Raw genomic sequence first — 27,031 nt, 5'->3', positions numbered from 1 at the left:
GAGGCGTTGACCCCAGGGTCACAGGCACGAGTGTGGCCAGGGTCAATGGGGTGGGAGAGGGAGCTGGGGCGGTGGTGGCAGATGCTGGCCAGGCTGCTGGGCTCCGTCCTCCCTGCCCACACTTGGGCACATGCAGGCACACAGAGGTTTAACATTAGTAGTTGTGGTAATAAGTGATGCGTGCAGCATTTCCATTCACAGAGCGCTTCCCCGTGATCTCATCCATTGCTCACAGTAAGCCTGTGCAGCAGATGTTAACATCTCTTTCCCAGATGAGGAAACTGAAGCTCAGAGAGACGGAGGGAGGTACCCGGTCCAGCAGATCTGGTTGTGGATCCAGGCTTCTTGCTTGCAGCTACCCCCTTGGCAGCTGTGAATTGCTCTGCAGGAAGCTGGTCTCAGATGATCCCAGTGCTCACGCAGGGCTATGAGACCAGCTTTGTCAGGACAGGGAATGACCCACCATTCCCACTCCACACTAAAGACAAGAAGGACCACATCCAAGTTCGCCAGGGTGCTGCGGGTCTGCGACTGATTTCAGTCAATATTCCTCTTCGTTTGGGGACCTCTTTTCTGGAGACTGCTGAAGGAACATTTTTTTTAAGCTAACAAAATTTCCACAATACTTTAGTGATTATTATCAAAGATAATTGAGCTGGGAATTTTTATTTATTCAATAAGTATTTACTTGAGGTCCTATGCAATACCAGGGACAGTTTGTATAAATCAGGTTCTGAAAGACAGGGCCCTATTCTCATGGGATTTACATTACTATAAAGAAGACCATGCACATGGAAACAAAGAGATATTTTCAGAGTGTAATTTCTGCCACAAGGAAGATAGAAATAGGGTAATGGGCTGTGGTGTAATACAGGGGACAGGAATACATGGATTCAGTGGTGACAGAAAGCTCCTCTGAGGGACATTTGAGTTGAAACCTAAGAAAGGGGAGGCGCCAAGCATGGAAGGGCAAGCAGAAACAGCATGTGCAAAGGCCCTGGGGGTAGGAACATGTTTGACAAGTACAAAAAGCCATTTTGGCTACAAATAGAGGATGCTGAGGGAGAGTGGACGGTGTAGTTGGAGAGACTGGCGTGGCTGGATCAAGTAGGGCCTCCAAGGCAAGTCCTGCAGAGGAGCGAAGGGCTGACACATGCTGCAGCATGGATAAGCCTCAAAAACATTGCACTAAGTGAAATAAGTCAGACACAAAAGGTCACATGTTGTATGATTCCATTTATATGAAATATTCAAAGCAGGTAATTCTGTAGTGACAGAAAGCAGACGGGTGATTGTCAGGGGCTGGGGAGAGAGTAGGATGGAGAGTGACTGCTTAATGCATATGGGGTTTTCCTTTGGGGTAATGAAGATATTTAGGAATGTAAGGTAGCCAGTGGTTGCACAACACTGTGAATGTACTAAGTGCCACTGAATTGTTCACTTTAAAATGGTTAATTTTACATTATGTGAATTTCACCTCAAAAATTTTTTTAAACTGATATTCTTGGGCACATGAACTCTCTTCCATGTCCTTTCCAGACTGATGGCCTAGATCTCAAAGCCCTGCAGGCCCCTTCCTTTACCGTCTCTAACACCTGGCCTCCAAACACCACAGTCCCGTTGCCCCTCAGTTCAGGGCTTCCGTGGGTCTTCCGTGACCACCAGCCATTCCACACTCTGAGCTCAGGCTAACAGCCGTCTTTGGCCGCTAATCTAAAGGGGTCTCCTGCCTCCACTTTCCAGTTCTCTTTTCGCTCCCAGAAAATCACCTTGGATTTCACATTCTGCTGTGATTGAGCACTGGGGACAGGGAGAGGGGTGCACAGGGACCCTCCTCTTCTATCCTCCGCAGGGTCCCCAGTACCCAGTGCATTGCCCCGCTCCTCCCAGCAGAGCCCCCATCCCCCGCCCCAGTGCTACTGGGGCCCAATTTCTGATAACAGCAATGATTCTGGGGAGGAAATGGGCAGCGATTTGGGAGGAAAACAGAGTTAAGCGTCAATAATTTAGAAGATATGAAGGGTTGATCCTTATCCGCGCTAATAGTGTTAAAGGCAGGCGCTGCGCAAAACCCGCGCGCCCCACGCCTCAACGAGCCCCATTTGGGCACATTTGTCCCCTTACTGGCCAAAAGAGGAGTCCTCGGAGGCGGGCTCAGGGAATCGCGCCTCGGGGGCAGGGCGCGTTCTCGCCTCGCGGCCAGCGCTCTTTACTGCTCTGGTCCCCCGGAGCCGCGGGGCTGATTCAGAGGATGCCCGCCCCGCCCCCGCGGCGACCTGAAGGCCCGGGCGCCCCCGCCTGGCGCCGCGCCCCGCTCGGTGCCGGACCAGGGCGCACCTCTCCAGGCGCGCCGCCAAGCGCGGGGTCACGGAGCTGACAGGGACCCGCCCCATCAGTGCGCCTGGGCTCCAGGAGCAAGGAAACAAGAAATGAAAATGAAACCATACCCCGCAGAGAGCTTCCACGGTGGGCTACTTTGGTGTTTGGGGGTCTCGATGGCTCCCTTCAGCTCCGGCTAGAGAGAAGCCAGCACAGTTGAACACAGGTCCCTGTCTCCCCTGCATCCGGGCCCATCGAGCCCGGTGAAGCCCACCGGGGACCTGCAGTCACTTTTATTGATTTCTGGTAACTGATAGCCAAAAATGAAGGTGTGGTGCTCAGTAGAAAGAGGCTGGGCGATGCAGAAAATGCAAGGAAAGCAAACCTCCCGGACAAAAGAGTGCACCCAACTTAGACATGGCCAGGTCGGTTTCCAGTTCTCCCTGTCCTTGCAAAATCTGCTTCTTTCAGGTTGAACCTTTTCGCCGACCCTTTGGTGTCTTCCAAGCCATTTGACTGAACCTGCCACCAAAAATCACTTTGTAAACAAAGAAAAAGGCAAGGACTGCCTCAAGGTATGATGAACAATTTGTAGGGGCTTCTGGTTTCACTTTCTCAATGTGCATCCTTGATTTCAAAAAATGTGACCTCTAACCTTCAACTTTGCCATCCCTCTGTCCCTCATTGTCTGGCCTTTCGGGGAGCAGCAGCGAGGTTGACACATTTTAGACAAATCACAGCAGCCAACTTCCTGTCCCAGCCGGGTTTCCCTCCACCTCTGCCGGGTACCAGGTAACTGGATTGATGGAGCCTCCTTCCCTTGTCAGCTATTATCTTTGCAGGACAGATTCAAATCCAAGTCTCATATTGCCAGAGCTCATATGCTGAGCCCCCTGGCTCCATGGCTCCCCCAGATGGACTTCACGCTGGCCTCCTAGATCATGGACAGCTATGGCTTGGCTTAGCCAAGACATGTGCCTTTAGAGGAAGTGGGCTTAGACCTAGGGTGACCAGCCATTCAGGCTTCTCCAGGGCTGCCCTAGTTTTAGCACTGGAAGTCCCATGTCCTGGGAAACCTTAGTCCCAGGCAAACCAGGATGGTTGGTTACCCTATGTAGACTCCTACAGCAAATGGTGCTGCTTTCAAGGGTGGCCAAGCCTAGGCGTGAGAGGTAACTTGTGGTTCTCTCGGATCCTATGTGTGAAGAAATCATATGGATTGCACTACATGGGCTCTTACCTTGGCCAAACAGGTCAGGAGGTTGTGCATTCTCATGAGTTCCTAGGCATTGTCACTTTTGATAACGGTCCTTCAAATCTGGTGGCATCTAGATTGTCCCCTATGTAGCTCCTTACGTATGCCTGTCTCATTTAACTTCAGAAAGAGCCTTGTGCTGTTAACACTGTTATTTTCCACTTTATAGATAAAACAGCAGACTTGGGGAAATGGAATGACTTGCTAGGATCACACGGATACTGAGAGGTCAAGACAGGACTTAGGAGCCCTATCCACACCTGGCATGGACTTGGTAGCCCTATCCACACCTGGCGTGGACTTGCCTCTTGTCGCTTCCATTGCCTGGTGGAAGTTTCTCTCCCTTAATCTCTCAGTTTATCATCACCTCCTAAGGAAGTCTAACATCACATGGGAAACTTCAGTTCTGTTGAATCTCCTCTTCCAGATTGTTTATATTTATTTGTGTGATTATCAAATTAAAGTCTGTTTTCTCCTTAAACAATGATCTGTGGGCATGATCTCTGACTTGCCAGTGTATCTCTAGGCCATTGCCCAATGCCTGGCACACCACAGGTCCTCTGCAAATATTTGTTGAACAAGTGAGTGGACTAACACTAACCCTGAGACCAATCCTCTTCCCTACTGCATGACCTCCCTCGCCCACCTGCCTCACTACTACTCCTGAGAACGCAAGAGAGTTGTGAATACTCTCTTGTATTTTTCAAGTGAGAAAATAGAAAAACAAAAGTTTGAGACATTTGTCCAGAGTCATCTCTGCAGGGGAATGGGTGTGGAGGAATCCAAGCCACCTGACCACAAGGGAAATTTTCCAGATCACAGGGGTCTTATTAGTTCATAGCTTTTTGTGGGTATGAAATTAATCTCAAATTTATCCATAACTTATTATACCACAATATTCATAATACCTAGCATTTGTAGAGTACTTTACAAAACATACATATAATTTTCCCACCATAGTGCATTTAATTCTCATAATTTTATAGGTATGACCAATGAACTCAGAATGGTTCAATTGCTCAAGATCATGAAGCCCTAGTAAGTAGTCTAGCTGGGGTTCAAATTTGTCATTACACCCCAAATTTTGTATTCTTCACACTGTACTAATCTGCCAATTGTCTATGACTATTAGAGGGCTCAAAAATATTTTGATGGAAATAATTATTGATGCTTCTTAAAAATGCCTCCTACTTCCAGTTTTATTTTTATAACAGCTTTATTGAGATGTAATCCATATATCATAAAATTCACCCTTTTGAAGTATACAATTCAGAGGTTTTTAGCATATTCACAAAGTAGGACAACCATCATAGCTATTTAATTTTAGAGCATTTCTGTCACCTCAGAAAGAAGCCTCATAGTCATTAATTGTCACTCTCCGTTCCCCCTCCCCTCAGCCCCTGGCAACCACTAATCTACTTTCTGTTTCTATGGATTTGCTGCCTATTTGCTGGACATTTCATATAAATTACATCATTTCATATATAGCTTCTTGTAACTGGCTTCTTTTTATGTTTTCAAGATTCATGCATGTTGTAGCATGTCTCAGTCCTTCATTCCTCTTTATGGCAGAATGATATTCCATTCTGTGGATATACCATATTTTGTTCATTCCTTCATTATGCAGTTTTTTAAAACAAATTTTGAGCCAACATGGAAAAATTGGAACATCTAATACAAAATCCTGTGATATGCAGCTGCTAGGGGTCCACAGCCATCCCCCGTCAGAGTCACCCTCTCAGCCTGCCTGAGACCCCATCAGTCCTGCTCTCCTCCCCTCACCACTGTGTGGGTTTTCCTGGCTCCTATGGGTTTGAGATCCCTTATGTATGTGCTTTGGGTAGAAGCTGTGACACCTCATTCAAACCTCTCCATTTCAGTCTTCTTTCCCAGTGGGTTTATTTTTTGACCCCTATTTGACCTTCTCCATTTCAGTCTTCTTTCCCAGTGGGTTTATTTTTTGACCCCTATTTGACCTTCTCCATTTCAGTCTTCTATCCCAATGGGTTCACTTTCTGACCCCCCATGATAACCTCATAACTCACCTTTGATGTTTGTAATAATGGACAGCCAGGACTGAGGACGATTTCTATTCGACCTTCTCCATTTCAGTCTTCTATCCCAATGGGTTCACTTTCTGACCCCCCATTATAACCTCATAACTCACCTTTGATGTTTGTAATAATGGACAGCCAGGACTGAGGACGATTTCATTCAAGTCATCTGCTCCCACCCAAGGACACCAACAGTCTCACACCCTGAAAGAAGCATGGTGAACTTACAACTTCCTATAAAATGTGGGCAGATGCCTTTGTTCGCAACATTTCAGTGGGCCCTCCATATTCAAGAACAGCAGCAAGCTTGTTTCTGAGACCAAAATTAAACAAACAAACAAAAAACAAAAGGAAACTATGCATCAGGTATTGAGCACACACTTCAAACCCTCTCAAATCAGTGTCAGAGTTCTGCTTTTCCAGTAGCCCCTAATACCATAGACTTTATTATTCTTTGTTCTTTTCCTTCTCTTCCAGAGGAAGAATTCAGATCATCCTCTGATAATTTGGAGGTAAAAGACTTCCTTGCATTTAATGATTTAAGGAAAAAAAAACCTTTCTACCAGTAAAAGAAAATAATAGATCCCAGTGCTCTGAGTGCCTTAAATAATTAGCGTAATAAGAAGAGCATTAGTATTTCCATAGGTTTTATCTTACTGAAACCAATGTCTGCAAACCTTTGAAGAAGTACACTTCACACATGCATGTGAGCATGTGCACACACACGCACGCATGCACACACGCACACACACACAGTTTATGTTGCATACAGATTCATTCACTTTGAAAAGCACAAGGCCTTGAGGACCATCCATACTACGGAATACCACAAGGCTTTTTATAAGTGGGGTTTAACCAAGTCTTGCCAAAGTCTGACAAACCTGCAAAAATATATTACACTCTTCCTAGTAAACACAAGCGAATAGGAAAAGATGTGGGATATTTTTTTTTTCCAGAGGTAGAGGTTTTATTGCGTAAAACACTGGATAAAACTGGACTGCTTCAAAGACATTTTATTCTAACAGCAGAAAGAAAACAGTCATTGCTGAAAAAACAACTTTTAATACTTTCTATACCAGAATAAAGTTCTGTCAACTGATGTATTATAATAATAAATAATGACCAAGAATAAACTTTAAATACAAAGTTTTCTACTTGTTACAAGCATAGCAACAAAATCCTCTACTCTATTGACCTCAGATTTCCTCCAAGATAGATTTTTTTTTCTTGGCATAGGAATGTAGACAGTATTATGACCAGCATCACAGACTACAGAAGTTACAGGGAAAAAACTTGACATGTTTAGATATGAGAACCTGATGACATTCAGAAACTGACACTGCATCACTGCGGCTGTCACTTGTTTGTATTACAAGTTACAAATGTTCTGGAGAGAAGGCCTGTGTCAGAGGGGGAAATAAGGACGGTAGCACTGGACAAAATGGAATCCACACACACACCACAAAGAAGAGGGGATGTTCCCAGTGTCACAAACAGAATTATTGCCTGTTGCATCTGACGATGCTCAGAAGACACAAAAGAATACTGAAAGAGCTCCCAAAGTGCTAGAAATGGAATGTGGCTCTCTTTTTTTTTTTCCACTTTTTTTCCTCTTTTTTTTCTTTTTTTTTTTTTTTCTTTTTTTATTTTTCTTTGCTAAGATACCAAAGGCGGGGCAAACACACAAAAAGCAAGCGACCGGCACAGTCACCAAACACAGTAGTGCAGTTAAAATCCTAAAGCTTACTACAGTCAGAAAGTCTTCAATAACATTTCAGTCCTTTCTCTAGGATCATAGAAACAGTTGCATTAAGTTTATCAACTCGATTTAAGTAAGGCAGTGAGAACTATACTAGAAAAACAAGAAAGCAGCTTGCTCTATGCCAGATGGGTCCACGTTGCACAGCGACCTCATTTACACTGAAACCTCCGTTAGATGACACCCTTTTGACAGCATATGCAAACCGGATTCCTTATTAGCCTGAGATTCTTTCTGGTCTCAGGATAGCACTAAGAATTTTATTTACATTGATTGCAGTTTAGTAGTTTTGTAAACTGCTGTAGGCAGAGCTGAAGTTTTTAAGGCCCTGGGGTTTTATTCTGTGCTCCCAGCCTGCAAGGAAATATTGACTTTTTCTTTTTTTAAGTCTGAATGATTTTGTTTTAGAAGAAGTTAATACTTCAATACTTCTCTACCACCACAAGCAACAGCACCAATTTCATGTCACTCAAAGAAAATACGTTAAAAGGCTGAACTTTTACACCATTCTAGCAGATTCAAGAATAAACCTTTAGTCTTCTTAAATCGTTTTAAAAACTGAGTTAAGTGTTTCATTATTGACCCTCAAGAGCTCCCTCTGTGTGGTGCAGAACTTGATAAATTTGGAGTATCCAATCAGTAGAAAATCTAAAATCTACAAAAATATAGAACACATTTGTTTTACAAAAACAGACATTTTAACTCAAACAGTTTTCTTCATTAGAGATAGAGAGCAGGATGTTTAGATTCATATTTTAATACAAGCTATCTTATAAGAGCTTGCTGGAGAAGAAAATCTTGCTTCATGTCTGTGACACTTATAAAAACTAACACATGAACAAAATCTGATGATAAGGACTGGTGCAGCCTTCATTCAAGTAAAATTTTAAAAATCATAATAAAAAACAATCTTTCTATTATTACCTAAATTTCAGTTTCTCACCAGCCCCTTCTATGGATAGGGTTGGATAGTTTTTCTAACAACATTTTATATAATGTACCCTACATATTTTTTAATAGCACTGTCTTCATCCAAAAATTAAAAAAAAAAAAAAAACAAGAACAAAACACTTCCCTCAATACTGCAATTTGATCTAAAAAAAGGAATTACTCATCAAACCTGCAATGGACATTTGTCTGCAGACACTTCCTGACCATTGATTCATCTGGCTGTGTATTTTTTAAAAATGCACATTTAAGATCGCAATCCTCTGCAGTGCTGGTCAGCCCTGGCGCTGGCTGTGGGCCGTCTAAGGTTTCTCCGAGAGTGCAGTTACGACACCACGTGAATTGATTTTCTCTGCAGTGACCGCTCCAGTCTGACTGGCACCGCAGCTGCCTCCCAACACATCTCATTAGGGTGCTAGGCAAATGACAGCAGCTGGTGTCAGATTATAGAGGTGTTTTCAACAACGAAAACACAGCCCCTCCATCTTCAAGGCAACACTAAATCATTTAGATGGTATCGTTTTTCAGTTAAGAGCATTATTTTTGGACAAAGAAGACTTTTGAGTTGGAAGGGCCCCCAGCTTTCTGCAGCGTGGAGGACACCAAGCATTTTTGAAATCACTTTTCTCCCACCTGCATTGTTCTGTAAGTACTTGTTGCCGGGTAACAGTTTAGCAGCCATTTTCAAGGGCTGGGGGATTTTTTTTTTTAATATATATATAGATATCTTTTAAAATTTTTTAAATGTTCTATACACTATTGGGGGAGGGGGGTTGTACATGATTCTTTCCCCTTGGAATGCAGTTAGCAAACTCTTTTACCAGATGCATAATCTTGAAACTGTGTAAAATAATATTGCAATATGCAGGTTGGTCTGCTCAGTGGCTCTCCTCCTGGCCCTTGCCGCCCTCCTCCGTGAGCTCTGCTGAGCTCCCTGCCTTGACAGCTGTGGGCTCCTCAAAATTCCCAGAAGCCTCCGAGTCAACTCTGGAGCGCTTGAACCTGCGGTCGGGATACTGGCTGTTGTCAAAAGGCATGCGATGGACGCAGAGGACGTGGGTCTTCAGGTTCCCCTTCTGAGAGGCACTGTAGGGACAGTAGCGGCACTGGAAAGGCCTGTGACCTGCGGGCAGAAAAAGTGGCCGGTCAGTGCTGCTGCTCACACCTCCCCAGCCCCACCTCTCAAAAGACCATGATTGTCTATGTTATCAATATTATTATTATTACTTTGCAAAAATCAAATAGTAAAGGACAGAAAAGCAGCCAATGCATTAGGCACATCCGCGGGGATTTAAGAGATCTTTCTATCCTAGCCAGAGTTTTTCATCCAGACTTTCAAGAGGATAGAAGAGAAAGTGCCCAACCCCTGGAACTTTTTCTGTCAATGGTTAGATAATACATAATTTCTAGGCTTTGCAGGCCAAGAGACGAAATTGAACATATTATGTATGTGCTGATGGAAGAAGAAGGAAAACAAATTTCCTGCAACGTTTTATTGATGAAATTCAAAACTTTGTTTATGGACACTGAAATGTGAATTTCACATAATTTTCATGTGTGATGAAATATTATTATTCTCACGGTTTTTTCTCCAATTATTTTTAAAAATGTAAAAACAATTCTAAACTCACAAGCTGTACGAAAACAGACAACAGGTGGATTTGGCCCACAGACTATAGTTTGCTGATCTTGGCTCTACACAAAAACCATAAATCTCTCCATCTGGGAGTCTGACTCAGGTCTCAGTGCAAGCCAGTTCACCTTCTTATCCTCCCAGTAACTGTTCATTGATGAAAAAAACAAGCAAGGCATAGGATGTATGTTTGCAGGTGGAGTGAGAGAAGGTGTTACTTAAGCCTAAGCTCATAGAATTGGAAGGGTTGAGCTGGAGGGATGTGTGGACTCCAAGGGTTTCAGGGGAGAAGGTATAAAGGCAGGAGGAACCAGGACCAGCAGATAATCAAGGCCAGCATGAGTTTTAAGGAAGTTAGATTTCGAGTAATGTGACCTTTGAAATGGAACTCCCCCCAAAAGGCTGTAATTTGGCCAAGAAGATGGATTCTCGTGGCAATCCACCTAATATTCCAAGCTTGATCTCTCTGCCCTGATGTGCAGCAGACATTGCACACATTCTGCCATCTTGAGGAACTGGAAAAGCATCTGGTTTGGGATGTTCTAATGGTGCAATTGCATTCCTCTGCTTCTGGGAAGCTGTTGATGTGCCATTCCTGGAAGCTCGTGAGTGCTGCCCACCCAGCACCCTGAGAGGTCAAGGCCCGCAGCTGGGTTTCATTTGCTCAGAAAAATAAACAAGTAAATAAATGGGCCCGACTATTTACCCCAGAAAACAACTAAACAGCAAACTCAGCACTTTTTCTAGAGCAGTAATAGCTGTCCTATGCATCTACTTAGCAAAACAGTTCTGCTCCTGAGAAACGAGAGACCAACCAAACGTTGGAAGCTGAAGCTCACTTTCCCACCAACTTGCTCCCAATGCTAGACTCTTCCTATTTCTTAATGGGCTTCTGGAGTTACCCCTCTCCTTCTTCCCTCGTAGCCAGCTGGTCTCCAGGACCAATCCATTCTACCTGTTGAATCTTCCTCTTTCCAATTCCCCCTCAGAGCCTGGTCCAATGGATTTCAACCCTTGCCTAGACTATGAACATGGCAGTTTGCAGAAGGGCCTTCATGCGTCCATTATTCCCACTTCCAGGCCGTCCTACTCAGGAAAGCAGAGTGAATGCCTGAAGCAGAAGCTCAGCCTGTGATGTGATTTCTTTGCCCCAAAGCTTTGATGGCCACCTACTGCTTAAGGAATAATCAGATCTTTCATGGCTCAATCCCAACTGCCTCCCCAGTCTCCTCTAGAGCATCCCCCTCTTTACCCACACAAAACCAAACATTACATGGACCCTGCAAGTAGCCTTCATTCTGCAGGGTCTCCATGCCCTTGCTTGTGCTACCCTCTCCCTGAAATGCCACTTCATTGCTGCAGACCCAAACTCCTCTTTCAAGGCTCTGCCCAGCAGATGCCTCCTTTGTGGGCTGTTGTATGGACTGGTTCCCCTGAGAGGCTGTAAGTTCCTGAGGCAGGAGCCATAATCATCTCAATATCATGGGTGCCAAGCCTAGTCCCTGCCCCAAAGTGAGCAGGCATGAACTATTTATTATTTTACTGCTTCACCCTACTCTTTTTCCTTTTTCCTTTTTTTGAAGGAATTATAAATATTTGGATAGAGTTTCTGCTTCTTTATTTCTACTGTTGTACCTAACACAAGGCTGAATTTGATCAGCTTTTCCACTATCGAAAGCCAATTTGCAAATCCATGAACTTTGGAGTTAAGAACAAAATGAAGCACATGAATGGTGCACCTGCCATTGGTCCTGCCTGATGGCCTGACAAAGCAAGCAGAGCACAGAAAATCAGCAGCCGGGGACCTGCACTGTGATTGCCAGGTAAGAGAAGGATTCACCAGCACAGCTCTCCTCCTGCCTTCCTGCCACTCTGCCCCACCCTGACGGCTTGGCCACCTCTCCCATGGAAGACAGGGAAGGCTCTGGGTTGGGTGGGGAAGGACAACTGAGACTCATATTTCTAATGTGAGAAAGGATTTAAGGATTATATGAAGAATGTAAATGGTCCTTGTTCTTCATCACCTGGGAGTTCAGGCACAGATTGCAGTGACAATGGTATAGGAAAAGCCATGCCCACTCCTTCTCCCTACCATGATGGTGAATCTAAGTGAGGGCTAAGCGTGGCATCAGTGAGTTTCAAGCAGACTCATTTGGCCACAAGGAACTTAGAGATAACATCAAGCTCCATGACTCAACCACCTAACTCATGACATTACCGTCCCTGTGGACAATAAGCCGTGTCCAGTGCTCAGTGAGAGAGTTTGAGACACTCTGAAAGGGACACTATTGAGCAGGAGAAAGGCAGTCCCAATTTGTAGTTGGAGGCCTGAGAGCCACCTGAAGATCATCTTGAAGAACCCAGGGAAATAGCCAAGACACCAGGAAACCTGAGAAACATTTTTAAAGTTTTGTCCAAAGCATCTCAGAAACGGACTGTATTTTCTGTGTTCCCACCAAGGACAGCTCTGTGGCAGCTCACCGACAAGAGGTGGACACTATCCTAATGACTGTGGCTCAGATAAAGCTGGGGCTAAGTCATCAATTTATTTATTATACGGCAATAATTTTTGATGGAGAATATCACCATGGTATAACGAGTCTTTGGAGTTAAGAACTTCAGAAAGATAAGTAAATAAACATTAAATAAAACCAAAACCCTTGGTACCATGATCCAAAAAGACTTGTAGAAATATGAAACAAAATGACTAAACCATGATATTATTTATAAATCTACACAGTTCACCAGGATCACCTTGGTTCTTCCATTCTTCAACTGGTTTTGTTCATCAGCCAAGCTGTTTGTTGCATTCTCTATAATCGTTACTGAATAATAAGTTTATGTATGGAGTCTATGCTACAACATTTGGAAGCTACCCTCTCTACGATTAGTATTGCCACAGGAGCCATGCAACATGCATCTTAGAAAACTAAATGGAGAACCTCAGATATCATCTTTATTTGCCACAAAAGACTTTTTGAATTGGCCAACTTGGTATAAAAGCACTTAGTACATCTTTCCCACCAATCGATTTTAAAATGTTAATCACGATTTTATCTTGTGGTTATATTCTGAAGCTCTATTTCTTGTTCAAGTAATTCTGGCAGATCTGGATACTTCATTGGTCAAAACATTATCACTCAACTGGTTTCATTTTAAGTTAGGTGAGATGGACATTTATGTAAATGCATCTAAAGCTATGCATGTGTACATTTGTAGAAGGAAGTCTATACAGTACTGGAATAATAATAAATTCTGATCTTGCAGTATACCTTGTAAATAGAAGCTTCGTAGATTAGAGCAGTAATATCTAAAGGCCCTGAAGGCCTAGATTCCACAGTTCTTCACAAACATTTTTTCATGTTTACCCTCATATTTGAACTTTATGACAGTCTTGCCAAGGAGTTATATCCCCACCGCACAGATGAGAAAATTAAGCTACAGCAAACTAGGAAGGTTTGACTTTGGAACAAATGACTAATGGATATAAAGTACTCAGATTCCCTAATTCTATACAATCCTTACAAGGACTATGATTATGATGTGTTTTTATACGATCACACACACAAACACACACACACACATGATGTGTTATGTTATATGTAGTTACAATTCATTTTGTTATATACATAATATTATTTATACACGCACACAGAGTAATTTGTTCAATGGTTCCCAAGACACTGATGTGGAAGAAAGTTCTATGAAGAAATGAAGGGTCCACCCTAAAGGAAGATGCCTGGGATAAGCCACGATGAGTCCAGAAATAGGCATTATGTTCTCCTGAGAATCAAATTTAAGTGAAAGGCTGATCCTTTGGTGATGGGAGCATTTATTCCCAAACAGAAAGCTGTTGTGATGCAAAGCACTTTTGGATACTTGACATACTTCTGAGTCTAGCTAAATCTGGATGAAAAGTTTCAAAAATTTCTCTATACCATTTGTCCACCTGAAGCCCCTGATACTGGAACAGACACAAGGATGTCGAGGTCTGTTGACTTTGGGTCAGAGAACATCAGCAAGCCCCTCAGAACAAACCCCAACACAGAGAGCTCCACTGAATACTTTGCTGCGGGTTTCGAAGATGTGGGACAGAAATGACTCTCTTGAGGACAGAGGAAGCAAGAGGGGCCCATGGAAATCTGCTGGGAGCTTTCTGACCTTCCTGATGAGGTGGCTGTGGAGTTCAGAGGAAATCAGATCTCTATTGGAGGTAGGTCATCCTGTCTCCAGAGGAGAAGCCACTGCAGCCCTCAGGGTGACAGGACAGCCTCTTGATGGCCTGAAAACTTCCATTCATCTCATCTTAATGAGAAGAAAGACCAGCCATGCTGCATGTGTCATCTTAGAAGACTGGAGATGGAGTTAGTGATTCACCCGGGTCTATAGGAAGCAAGGAAGATGCTAATGTTCATCAATTTCTTAGAAGCAGAAGAAGCTTTAAGACCGAGTTGGGTCCAACAACCTTTCGTGGTGTTTGAATTTAAGAGAATAGGACACCCATTCCCCCCTGGAGAAGAGCATCAGTGCTATGGCCCCTCCCAAGACTAACTACACCTAGAAGCACCACATCTGGAGATGGTCTCTGGCCAAATAAGAAGATACCCGGCTCTTTTCGTCTGGCATCTTTGCTTTGCTTTCTGGTGTCCTCTTCCTTGGCAGGGCACCATGTTAGGTCCAACGAGGAGCTTGGGTTCAAACCATTGCTTCCTCCTTCATGGGGTACCAACCCCATGAAGTCGCTTAGCACCCTCACCTGCAGCCTCCTCTCCGTCTGACCTTGAGCAAGGACCTCGATCTCTCAAGACTTCTGTTTCCACACCTTGCAGATGAGGAAATAATACTAATACCTCCACCACAGGAATGTTGTGAGGATCACATGAGGTAGCGTGATGCATTTGTACGTGATAAAGAGCCATACAGACGTCAGCTGTTTGTCATCATTGTGGTTGCTGTTTTCACTGATGTCATCTTGTTTACCTAAGCTCAGTCAGGGAGGCTCTGCTTTGTTCTTTGTCAGAAGAACTCATTCAAAGAGTGTTTCATGTGCCACTGTTTGGTGCGAGCCTGCCTCGGGTGGTTTGGTTAAAGCTTAAGAGATTGTCTTTCCTTGGGGCATTGGCCTTTGAATGAAGGCTCTGGGAAGCCGGCAGACCTTCACAGTCCAAAGGAACAAGTTGTTAACAGTTGCTCTTTTACTGGGATAAAGTTCTACAAACGTGGGCTGGGATTGCTGTGGGTCAGGCCTCTTGCTGGAAGAAACTGCCCATTTAGAGGACAGGGCTAGGTCTGGTGAAGGGGTTTGTCCACAACAGCACATTGAGGCAATGCAGCTTGTGTTATGCAGAGGTGATCCAGAGTTCTAAGAGCCCAGCCAGGAGGCATATGAGCCCCTGAACATCCCTCCATCCTCCTCTCCCTCAAAGCCCCCACAGTTTTCTGCCCCTCTGACACATAGGACTTTTCTCTGTTCTCTAAATGCTTCATGCTCTTTCCTGCATTGAGACCTTTGCTCAGTCCTTCCTCATTCCCTCAGTCTGGAGTTCTCATCTAATGACCAGAGTCTCTTCCTTCTACCCTCAGTGCAGCAGCCTCTGCCTCAGGGAGGCCTTCCTGATTCCCCCAGACCTGCCGTGATGTCTGTGAGATGCATCACAGCAAATCCTTCTCTTCCTCTGTACGGCTTCCAATAACAGTAGCTTAAACAATCACAGCTTCTCCACTAGTGGCTTCTCCACTAGGCAGACTGTCGGCAACTTCTCTGGGGGCAGGGACTGGGCTTTTAGTTTTATTTTATTATTATTATTTTTTCAATGATTGCTGTTACTCACTACCCAGCGCTCACTTGGCACATGACATGTATCCAATCAGGCATTTTTCAAGCAAAGGAATGAATGAATGAGAGAGGTAGTCAGGACAAGGAGGGAAAGGGCAAGCCCAGAGACAGGAAGCATGGGGTTGGTGCAGTGTCCTAGGAGCAGGTTGGTGTGGTGGAGGAGAAACTCAGCCAGACCCATGGGATCTCTTGGACTTCATTCCGTGGGAGAAGTGGGAAAGCCTTTCCAGCACTACAACAATGCAGCTGCCCAGAATACCCCCATCCCTGTCTGTCTGTAGCCCCAAGCCCTGACAGTTTGGCCAGATGGGTGCCCCCCCAACCTCCCACCCCACCACACTCCCCTCTCTCCACCTCTCACTTTGAGGCCATCAACATTTCCCATCACTGCCATGCGAAAAGTAAGTACATCATACGTTAATTTGTATTGTCACTGCACCGTAGAGCCGTGGTAAAGAGCACATTCATTTTTAATCCACTATGAATAATATATAAATATGTATACAGTGTGGAGGGTCAAGAGGAGGAAGGAGAAAGCAAGTCGTACATTGTTTATAGCAAAAGAGGGGAAACGAGATATTTTTCTTACTTGCTACGATGGAAATATCTGCTCTTTCCCTGTACCTAAGGGGGAGAGGAAAATGCCTGCCCTTGGGGGGACCATCCATTAATTACAGGTCCACACTTGTAGGCAGCTGTTTTTGTGAAAGAGATGGGGCTGCATCTACGGGGCTTCTGGACTTTCCAAAAGAATGGCTTCAGCCCAGGTGTGGGGAGCAGATAACAGAGTGGGGAGAGGGTAGGCGGGCGGCCTCTGCTGTTTAGTCCCGGGGTGGTGAGAATGCCTGTGGGTGAAAACGCTCTGACCACCACTCTGACCACCACTCACCAAAGCACATTAGCAGGAGTTGCCTCCACTGGTCTTCACAACTGCCAGCAGGGAGACATGGCAGAGAGACGACTTCCCATTTTACAGATATGAAAGCCTGGGCCAGGAGATTAAATGATTGTCCAAAGTCAGATGTATACAGTTGACTGGCTTCTGATCAGGAATTCAACCTTAGCTTGTCTCTAAACAGATATTCGTTGCTCCACCCCCTCCTGCCACTGCCTGCATCCCGCTTGCCAGAAGATTCTCTAGAAAGGGGTATCTTTGATCAGGAGCAAAGATGCTCCAGGAGGTAGTCCTTGAACACCCTGAAGGGGTGTGTACATGTATGTGTAATATTGCACACACGTCACATGCCACTCCCCTATGGGCACAAGCACCATGGTGACTTCCAGAATCCCATTAAAGTCTGGCATTGAGCACATGAGGTATTCTCTTTGAAGCATGGGATCGTGGAGTATTTCTAAGCTACCCCAGAAGGTGTCCTGCATCCACTTTTTCTGGTGCTGTCTTCTGAAGGGAGCAGGTGATGAAGAGGAGAGAAGAAGCTCCTAGAGGCAGCTGCCACACACAGGGAGTGGCACCAAGAGAGGGCTCCCTGACAACACCACTTCCCCATTGCATCCCAGCCAGAGCCCACTGGACTTCCTGAAATTCAGGCCATTTGCAAATTGCTTGCTGGTAGGTAAGAAAATGGCTTCACCTATAGGGCCAGTTGGATATGTTAGAAATCTGGCTCCCCAGAGTAGGACCTCACCTGCCTGGGAGAAATCCACCAGGCATGATGGTAGCAGCAGGTTCATGAACAGGTCAGGCCTTCAGGGTGGTGATCTGGTCTCCACCTGAGGTCCCTGAAACCCCCAGCCTTCACCTCCTGCTCCCTCTGAGTGTCCATGGCTTTGACCCTGAAGCTGCAGACTGGGAAGTTCCCGGCCCAGGACCTCTGGCTATTCTGCAGGTGCAAGAGGCTCAATAAAGGCAAGGAGGTTGGTAAAATATACATAAACACATACGGGGCCTGCAGAAAGAGCCATTTTCTAGTTGTACATATTACACTCTTTTTTTTTTTTTTTATATCCATGATTCCAAATAGGCAAGAATGGTTCCAATCAGGTATATAATTTATGTTTTCAGTTTTTAAAAAAATATTCATCCATCTAATCAAAAATGCTAAAACACTTTGAAATATCCTTAGTACAAATAATTTTAGGTTTTAAATTTCTTGTGATTTGGGTTTTCATTTAAAAGGCTACCCCGCCCCCAAACGTACTCATTTTAAAAGTGAATTTCGATCCATGTGGTAATGGATTGGAGACATCTGTGTGAGCTCATGTTTAGCTTAATATATATAATATAGATATGTGTATGTAGAGGGGTTACTACACATGCATATATTTCCTTGTCTGTCAGCTGAGAGAGCCTAGAAGTGATGACATTGGTTTCTAACACCATTTTCAAAAAAAAAAAAAGAAAGAAAGAAAGAAACTGGGGCTCCTTGCAGAAATGGCTGAATCTAGGGCTGGGGCAGGAAATATACAAGAGAGACCTGGAGGATTTTGTGCCAGAAAGTAAGGAATTGCTCAAAAAACCGCACACATTGCTAGAAGTATGGGGCATGCCAAAGCAGCACTGAGCCAGCTGAAAGAGCCCCCGATGCCCAAAGCTGGAACAATTTGAGCAGCAAAGTAAAATAGCATAGTATTGGATTATAACCTAACATATAAAATAAATACTGTATCCACGAGTCATACTGACGTAAACAACTGAATTAATAAATACATGGGGAAGAACAGACAAATGTCTCGTGCATTCCAAATAGTTTATGTAGATACTCCCCCCTCAGGGAGGTGGAGAGTAACTCCCCACTCCTTAGGCGTGGGCTGTGCATAGTGACTTCCTTCCAAAGATAACTTCACAGTGGAGAAACCTGGCAAACACTACCACAACCAGGTGATCAAGGTCATGTTGATAGTCAGTACCGTGGATTTGACATGATGAGAACGGCAATTTACCTCTGTGGTCTCCCTTCCCAAAATCCATAACCCCAGTCTAAACATGAGAAATTGCAATTGAGGGACATTCTATAAAATACTCCTCAAAACCGTCAAGGTCGTCAAAAACAAGAGAAGTCTGAGAAACTGTCACAGCCATGAGGAGTCGAAGGGAGACATGCCAACAAATATGATATGGTATCCTGGATAGAATCCTGGAACAGAAAAAGGACATTAGGTAAAAACTAAGGAAATATGAATAAAATATAGACTTTACTTAATAATAATGTATCAATATCAGTTCATTAATTGTGACAAAGGTACTCTACTAATGTAAGATGTTAGTAATAGGGAAAATGGCTGTAAGATTTATGGGAATTCTGTGTAGTATCTATGCAATTTTGTAAATCTAAATCTATACTAAAATAATTTTTTAAAAGTTTCTCAAAAAGTGAATTTGACTGGTTTTCAGAACAGGGAGAACCCAACACCCCACATCAGGAGATGGCCACAGCTAAGAATGTGGTCCCAATGTCTGGGAGACAAGCAAGTGACACTTAACTTCTCCTAGTGACACTGAAAACTTCAGGGGGGCCTGCAGCCAAAGGAGCAGGGGAGACAGCACAGCAGGGTTTAAGAAATAACCACAGTCCTTCTTGATAGAAGACAGCACTTTTATTAGTTAAGCACGGTGGTGAAGACTGGGCTGTCAAATCAGACCCTAGGACTCAAATCTTTTCTGTCTCTTATGGGTCATGTGGGCTCTTGGGTCAGCTATTTAACCTTCTCTTCTCAGCCTCAGTTTGTTCATCTGTAAAATGGGCATCATACTAATAGCTCCCTAATGGAGTTGTTGTAAGGATTGCATGAGGTGAGACCTGTGAAATGTTTAGCACAATGTGTGGCACATTGAAAGAGTTAAATAAACTCTTGCTAGAGTTATAAGTATTAAAATGCTCCCTCAGTTAAGTGCCTATTGTGTGGTAACCTCAAATTTTAGATGATCTACGTACGTCTTGGTTCCTCTGACAATGCTGAAGGCAGGAGTTAGGATCTCCACCTGCCAGATGAGGATACCAAGGCTGGAGGCTGTGCATTTGTCCAGAGCCATGAAGCCAGAAGAAGGCAGAGCCAGCTGCTGCACTAGGTCCCTCTGGCCTGCAGCTGGAGTTCAACCCACTGTGTCCTGCCTCCCTGCAGATTGAGGTTTAAGCTCAGTTACTAAGAGAATGATGAAGCTGGATTCCAGGAGGGTGTCTACAGAGAATGGCCTCTGGCTGGGTGTGGAGAATCTCCTAGATCCCCCCAGCTCAGCCCCTAATCCACCTCACACCACAGTCCAGAACCTCCTGGGAAGTGCAGATCTCAGGGCGACCCTGCCGTTCCTCCAGCCTGGCCTCAGGCCTCAAGGTGGCTCCCTTCCTCAGCAGCTTCATTCCTAAGCCCTGGCCCCATCATGCAGATTTTGCCTAAAATTGTGTTCATTTGTTTGCCCAGGCAGCTTGTGATCACTGGAGCCACCAGCCTGCCTGGGTGGTCAGGCAAGCCGGCTGCTGTGCTCTCAACAGCAGCAACTATTGATCCAGGATCTTAAATCATTCCCCGGATTTTATGAAAGCATTTATGTTTATCATTAAATAACCTTCAAAGGGTCGATGAACTTACTTTCCTTTTTTGAAGATTTTTAGATGTGTAATTTAATAATAGTCTAATGACACCCAGAGTTTGTCTCTGGGAGAGCGCATTTAATCTTGAAAGGAATGCTGGGAGAGACCAAAGAGAGAGGGCACCAGCCTCAATGAACTGGGAGCAGAGGGGCTGGCAGCCCACCTCACCCTCCAAAAACTCTCTTCTTTCTCCCAACATTTCTGGGGATTAGGGGGCAGATGCTTGGAACACTATGCTCCAAGAGGCAATTTAAATGGGACCAAGCTGACCACCTTTCAGATTAACAGACATAGAAAAGAACTAGTGAATCAGATTTGGCTATTATTGCTAAAACAAAGCTACGGGGTTTGTTTTCTTTTAAAGTTTATAATAAACTTAACTTTTAAATATTAAGTAAAATTATTAAGTTGGTATTCGGAGATGGCAAAAATTAGAGGGAGTCTAAAATTAGGAAATACAGCACCTACTATTCATATTTGTAATATCCATATCTTCCCTCCTTAAGAATATTGGGCTAAATACAGTTATTTGAGTCCCTGTGGCAACAAGATGGGATATAAGGCTGCAAAGAATTTAGCAGAAGCAGCAATAGCCAGCCCGATCCCACTAAACACACTTCTGGGCACCATCAAATCCACTGGGCCTACAGTCCACCCCAGAATAATAGTGAGGACTGTTGGGGCAGGAGAAGGCCATGCCATACATACCAAGCCAGTCCCCAAATCCTGCCTGTACTTGTGCCCACCCTTCCTCTCTAACCTTCCATAGCTCCCTATTTCTCCCACTCTGTTTCTCCCTGATTTCTTGCCTCCTTACCCTGGCTTTCCAACTTGCAACCCCTTCTTCCCTAATACATATTGCCATTCCTACTAGAGATTTGCCCACCTTCAGCCCCAATCTCCTAATGAGACCCACCAAAGCCCCATCTCCTCCTAGAAGCCTTTCTCAGGACCCAGTCTGCAGAGCTCCACTTATCTGAGGCGCCACACAATTAGGCACTTAATTATGTCCTGTCAGGCACTGCTCACTAACGGCTTCCTGTGATGTGGGCTTGGTGGGTCTCTCCTTTCCCTCTAGGAGGCTGGAAACTCCTGTCCTCCTGTGGGCTTTGCAAATCATAGGGGCTAGATAAGGAAGGAGGCAGAAGTTGTCCCCCTTGAGCAGCTGCTTCCAAAGGGCTTGGTCCCTCCCTAGGGTGGTGGCCTCATCTGCCTGGCCATGTTCTCACCGTCACAAAAGCCCGGGGACAACCCGGGGTGGAGGATGGGAAAGCAGGCCCTGACCAGGCAGCCTGACCTTGAACAGGCTTGTCTCAGCTTCTGGGCTCATGAGGAAGGAGCACACATATTCTGATTTGTTCCCTTCCACCTGGCTCATCCACTCTACTTGGTCACACTGCAGGTCACATCTTCTAACAGGTGAGGCTGCAGAACCCTCTCCTGCACGCTGCGCCTCTCTAGGCTGTGCTCCATACCTGGAATGCCCTGCCCTGCCCTGTTGTTTTCCTCACCAAGAAAATCCAAGTGCTTTGAGCTCCAGGAGGCCACTGAGTAACTTGGGTCCCAGCTGCCACACTCTTCGCCTGGTTCTCCACATTCATGGAGGGCGCTCAAGAGCTGGGCCATTTCCAGGTGCGCCTTGGCTCACTGGATGGCTTTGCATTTCTCTCTGTTACCTGCAGCAAAGCTCAGTCTCCTCATCACAGCTCCAGGAACCACACCCTCCCCTCCCCACTCCCCCTCAATCTTGCAGCTTTCTGTGTGGGACTGGAATGGCCCTGCCCAACCTGACTGGGAACCCCCAAAGCCCACATGTCGTGCCACATGGTGGCCAGGTGGCAGCACCCCGGATTCCATTACTACTCCAGACATAAGTGTATTCATCCTCCTCAGAGGTTACAAGCTGGAAGCCCACAAATTTTTATTTCTTTATTGTCCCAAACACAATTTTTTTAAAAAATGTAATGCAATGTTTACAAACAAAAAGATTTCATGTAAAAACATGAATTTCTAATTTCTCTTGAAAAGTCAGAAGGCCTGGCAAGATCTCCCCGGCTGTGGTCACTGTGGAGCTGAGTCCGAATTCTGCCGCAGCCCAACACCCGCTGTGTTGCCCAGCTCACTCGTGCCCTTTGGCTCACTGTACTTGTGGGCATTGCCAGCCAGCCACCAGTTGGCAATGGAGTTTTCAACCTCTGCTTTGTATCGTTCTTGTCTAACAACCAAAGTCTCACCTCCTTTTCGGGGGCGCGGCGGGGAGATGGGGTGAGGTTTTTGCATGCTTTATCGTTCAGCAGATGACTTGCATTCCTGTACACGCCCTGTGAAGTAAACAAGTGGGTGGTCTCTGCTGGTTCAATCATTTCCTGTTTTCCATTGTGTCGCTTAAAATGAACCCATCAGCCCTGAATTGTAGTTTCTCTTTTATTGTGCAATACCGTCACTTGGCTTGTGCCAAGGGTGTGCTGTGCGCTGTGTTGCACTAGAAAAGACACAGGAGGAGGAGGCAAACCTATGAAACCACCAACACCAAATACTTTAAGTAAATAAATATCTAATCTACTAAAAGCCAAGTAACTCATGCCCTGCACACATTCCATAAAAACATTAGTACATTTCTTGGAGGGTGGGGAAGTCATATGGGTTGCAGAGCATCTCACCAAAAACAGCGTAGTGGCAGCAGTCACGTTCCATCAAAATTCAGTGCTGTTGTAGTGTATTAATGTGACTTTATGTGTGAGAGAGAATCGCACATCTCTCTTTCTATAAAGGAATCAGACACCCGCAATCCATACCCACAGTATATATCCATATAAATGGGCACACTGGATATATTTAAAATAGCTACTTTTTATCATGCCCAATTCAACAAATTGGTACCGTGAACAATAGAAAATTACAAAGTAAAAAGGAAGGATGGAAGCATAAACTTTTCAACGTTCAGCTGTCGCTGAGTGCCACTAATGTTGTCACATGCCAGAAATAAATTAATAAATAAAATAAAGCATAGAAGAGAGGTGGCTTTTTTTTTAATGAAGTCACAAAGGAAATGCTACTCCTTTCTTCTCTTTTTTTCCCCCTCTAAAAGGTTCTCTCCAAAATCAAAGGTGTCAGACTCTGCTTTCTCTTGCTGGCATGATCCAGAATATGGCTGAGGAATGACAGATGTCGGCATCCAGCTGCAATGAAGCATGTTAAAGTTTCTGTCTAATCCACTTATTCCTTTGTAGTCACGTAAACCAAAACAAATAGGCAAGGCTTTACATTAGGAAAAAAAGAAAAAAAAAAAAAAAAAACCCACAACAGCAGGACTTTGTTGCATAATGCAGTCTACACGCCATCTTGGCGTCATTTTCCCTTCTGCAGGGGGCGAGGCACCTTGTGGTGAGACCCAGTCCCCCAAAGTGTGACCCCTCAAAAGGGTCGACTCCTGTATCCTTTTGTCCCACGCAAGATGAGGTTTCCCAAAGGAGAGGGAAATTTGGGTGGGGCAGGGGGTGTCAGAAACACAGGGAGGTCCCTGGACGAGCACCCATGCACAAGGCACACAATCACACCCCACGCCGCACACACGAGCAACACACCAACACACTGGCAGGTTTTGGAGATGCTAAACGAAGATGATCAGTTTAATCACCGGCACCATAGTTTTCAACTACTTGAATAAATCCAGAGGAATTATAAACGGAGCCCATGTGTAATTAAAGTGAGGGTTGTTAGACTCTTCATTTAATAAAACACTTGAAAAGAAAAGCCCTTGTAGGTTTAGCGATGCCACCGGGAACGGGAGGGTGAGCGAGCTCGGCAGGCAGGCGAGGGGACAGCCCTGCCTCTTTTTAGCGTGTAGTGAGGCCACCTTCTGAACCCTCTCCCCTCTAAATCTTGTAAGGAGCCAGCGAGGATCAGGAGACTGGGGCTCTGTCACCGCCAGCAGTTCCAACAGCTGCGAAGCACTCTTTCAGCGCAAGTCACAAGAAAAGATGTGACGGATTTCGCCCATGGCAGGATGGCGTTCCGTTTCTGGCCCTTCAGGCAAAAACAGTAAAGGCAAAGAGGAAAATTTGAGATTTCCCCCCTTAAACTTCCCACAACAACCTCAGCAAAACCACATGACTCGCCTTCTACAATCTCCCTGGTGTGTTCACTGCTACTTTGGCAGGGAATCAGAATTACTGTTATATAAATTCCATCTGATGCCAGAGCGACCATCTGTGAGTAAAACTGCTTCACCTACGTCTGCCTGCAAAGCCACTCTCCCAGAGACAAGGGAGAAGGGGAAAAAAATTTGATTAATTTGCAGAATGCTTGTGATTTGCTCATATATTATTATAACTGCTCATCAGCACATGACAAATTCCCAGCCCTCGGTGCAGGCACCCGTTTGGTTTCAGCAGTTTCTTGCGTCGGCACCTGACAGACTGCAGGGCCTCTAATGACTTTCAGATGCTTACAAACAGTAATTCTATCTTCAGAATAAAAAAGAAAAATCCGTAGGAAGAAAAGAGGAGCAAGTTCGTCTATTTCATTTCCTTCCTGTATATCAACATGATTTAACTCTTAAGGGCGGCCGCAGCTCCAAGAGGGGCCTCCCAGGCCCGGCCACGACCGCCTGCACAGACAAAGACCGGGGGTCTCTGGAGGGAGGTGGAGGCTCCGCGGGGTGAGCACAGGGATGGAGCTGAGGTCGCACACCCGGTGATGCCAGGCAGTGCCCAGTGCCCGCCGCCCGCCACGGGTGGTTCTTTCCCTCCCTCTGCGCTTCAGAGCCCCTTTCATTTGTCCACTTCTAATACCCTAATAACCTCTTGCATTCTCTGCAAACACATCTGCCTCATAACTGCAGTTAGATTTCTGGCTTTCCCCTCCCCTTTCCCCCTTTTTCCTTTGCTTTTAAAACTCTGATTATGCCTTCTGAAGCCCTGCCTCTGTGCTTGATTGCCTGTTTTAGATTAGAGATTTTAGCAAGGAGACAAAGACTTCAGAATGCACATCAGTCCCACATATGAGGACCCACAGAAGGAAAAGCGATAAAATGCGATGCACCATCTGTCCACAAACAATAACCTGTGTGTTTGGAGGCTCACAAATTATTTAGCACACAACCTTCCCAAATTACAGAGCCTTGAAAGGGAGCAGAGTCTGGGAGTGAGATCCTCTTTGATGTCCTTTGGTATTTCTCACCCCCTTCGCCCCCTCACTCCCTCACCCCCACCCCAAAATTGATTGCTAACAGTTGAGCAATGTCTCGGTGACAAGCAGATTTTTATTATCTAGATCTTCCTATTACATTTGGCCTGGGATTCAGGGGTGGCTTGGCCCCTGGCCACAGAGCTTTGGGGACAATTGGCCCAAATGCAAAGTCTGTCTCCTTTTGCATGTGTATGGGGGGAGGGAGGTGTTCTCCTGAGCAGACCCCACTCAATACAGAAAGATCCTGCTCAACTCTGCCTACTCAGTAAAACTGCTCAGCTGGTTGGTTTGCTTTTGAAAGATATTTGAGATTTTGTTCAGGAGGCCTCTAACCTACACAAATTGATCTCCCACCTCAGCTCCAGCCCTCTACTCTTCTAGAAACATGTTCTTCTTCCTTTCCTAGCTCAGACTGTTAGCAGCAGCCTCACTGACCCTCAGGCCATAAACTCCTCATAATAGCCAGCATCTTTAGTAAAGCTACAAAATTCCTTATAAAATGATTTACTAAAATGGAAGGGAAAGAAGGACTGAGCACTACCAAAAGGAAAAAAATACCATTTTTGTTTGTGGTGGGTGCATTTTTTATCAGGTACCGTTTACCCCTTTCTTTTAGAGTGGGACTGCCAATTAAGTGCCAGCCCTATACAGCCCTATAAGGTAAATCCCCCTATCATGTTCTTCCCATTTTACAGATGTGGAAACTGAGGTATAAAGGCAGTCAGTAATGTGCACAGGCGAAACAGGAAGTGGGGCAGCTAGTGTTTGAAACCAGGTGGTCTGGCTCCAGATGCCTCCTCTCTGAATCTTCGAAGAACCCCAACCAAGATCCTGCTTTAAGAATGAGACTCCAGGCAGCAATTTAGGGCCAAAGAATCCAGTGAAAAACTTTACATGATTATTAATAAGCAACCAAACAAACATTTACTTTGCAAATTGAAGCATTTCTTTCCTGAGTCTCAAAATAGACACATCGTTATACAGAGAGAGAGAGAGACTAGACCTGAATGTGAACAAAATGAGGCTTCGTTACCAAATTCATCGTAAGCTTAATTATCCTGACTCAAGTCCCTTTCAAGTCGCTTCCTCCCTGGAGTCCTCCTGCCACCTCCAGCAGGCCCAATCTCCCCTTTTCTCTACAACAGGACTTAGTTCTTCACTGAGCCCTTGCTTTGCAGGGAGACTCTTCTCCTCAGCTGTAGGCTCCTCTAAGGACAGTAGTCAATCTTACTGGTATTTGTTCCCAACTGACATGTAAACAAAGTTGTGCACCCAGTAGGTGGTTGGTAAATCAATAGCTGTGGTTGGATTATTGGAGAAATCTCAAGGATGTCCATTCCAGTGTTAAGAATTTAAACTGGTTTTCCAGACTTCCCTAACCTGAAGTCAATTAAGACAGTGTTTACGCACACAGTTTGGCTGAAATTGGTTGGGGGTTGGGGGAGGAAGGGAGCCTCACTTGCATTCAAACAAACAGATGTTTATTTTAT

General features: G+C 45.0%; 1 protein-coding gene across 1 annotated transcript in view; it reads right to left on the bottom strand.

The window, feature by feature from the left end:
* Window positions 1-8,434: 8,434 nt before the first annotated feature.
* ZNF536 (zinc finger protein 536) overlaps window positions 8,435-27,031 on the bottom strand; it is a 302,345-nt gene continuing 283,748 nt past the window's right edge. The window contains exon 4 of the mRNA XM_008570129.1: window positions 8,435-9,458. Coding sequence (XP_008568351.1) covers window positions 9,214-9,458 — 245 coding nt within the window. The 3' untranslated portion in view covers window positions 8,435-9,213. The remainder of the gene's footprint in view (window positions 9,459-27,031) is intronic.

Source organism: Galeopterus variegatus, unplaced genomic scaffold (assembly GCF_000696425.1).
Source record: "Galeopterus variegatus unplaced genomic scaffold, G_variegatus-3.0.2 Scaffold573, whole genome shotgun sequence".
In the NCBI taxonomy this organism is placed as follows: domain Eukaryota; kingdom Metazoa; phylum Chordata; class Mammalia; order Dermoptera; family Cynocephalidae; genus Galeopterus; species Galeopterus variegatus.
This window is presented reverse-complemented; position numbering and strand designations above follow the sequence as displayed.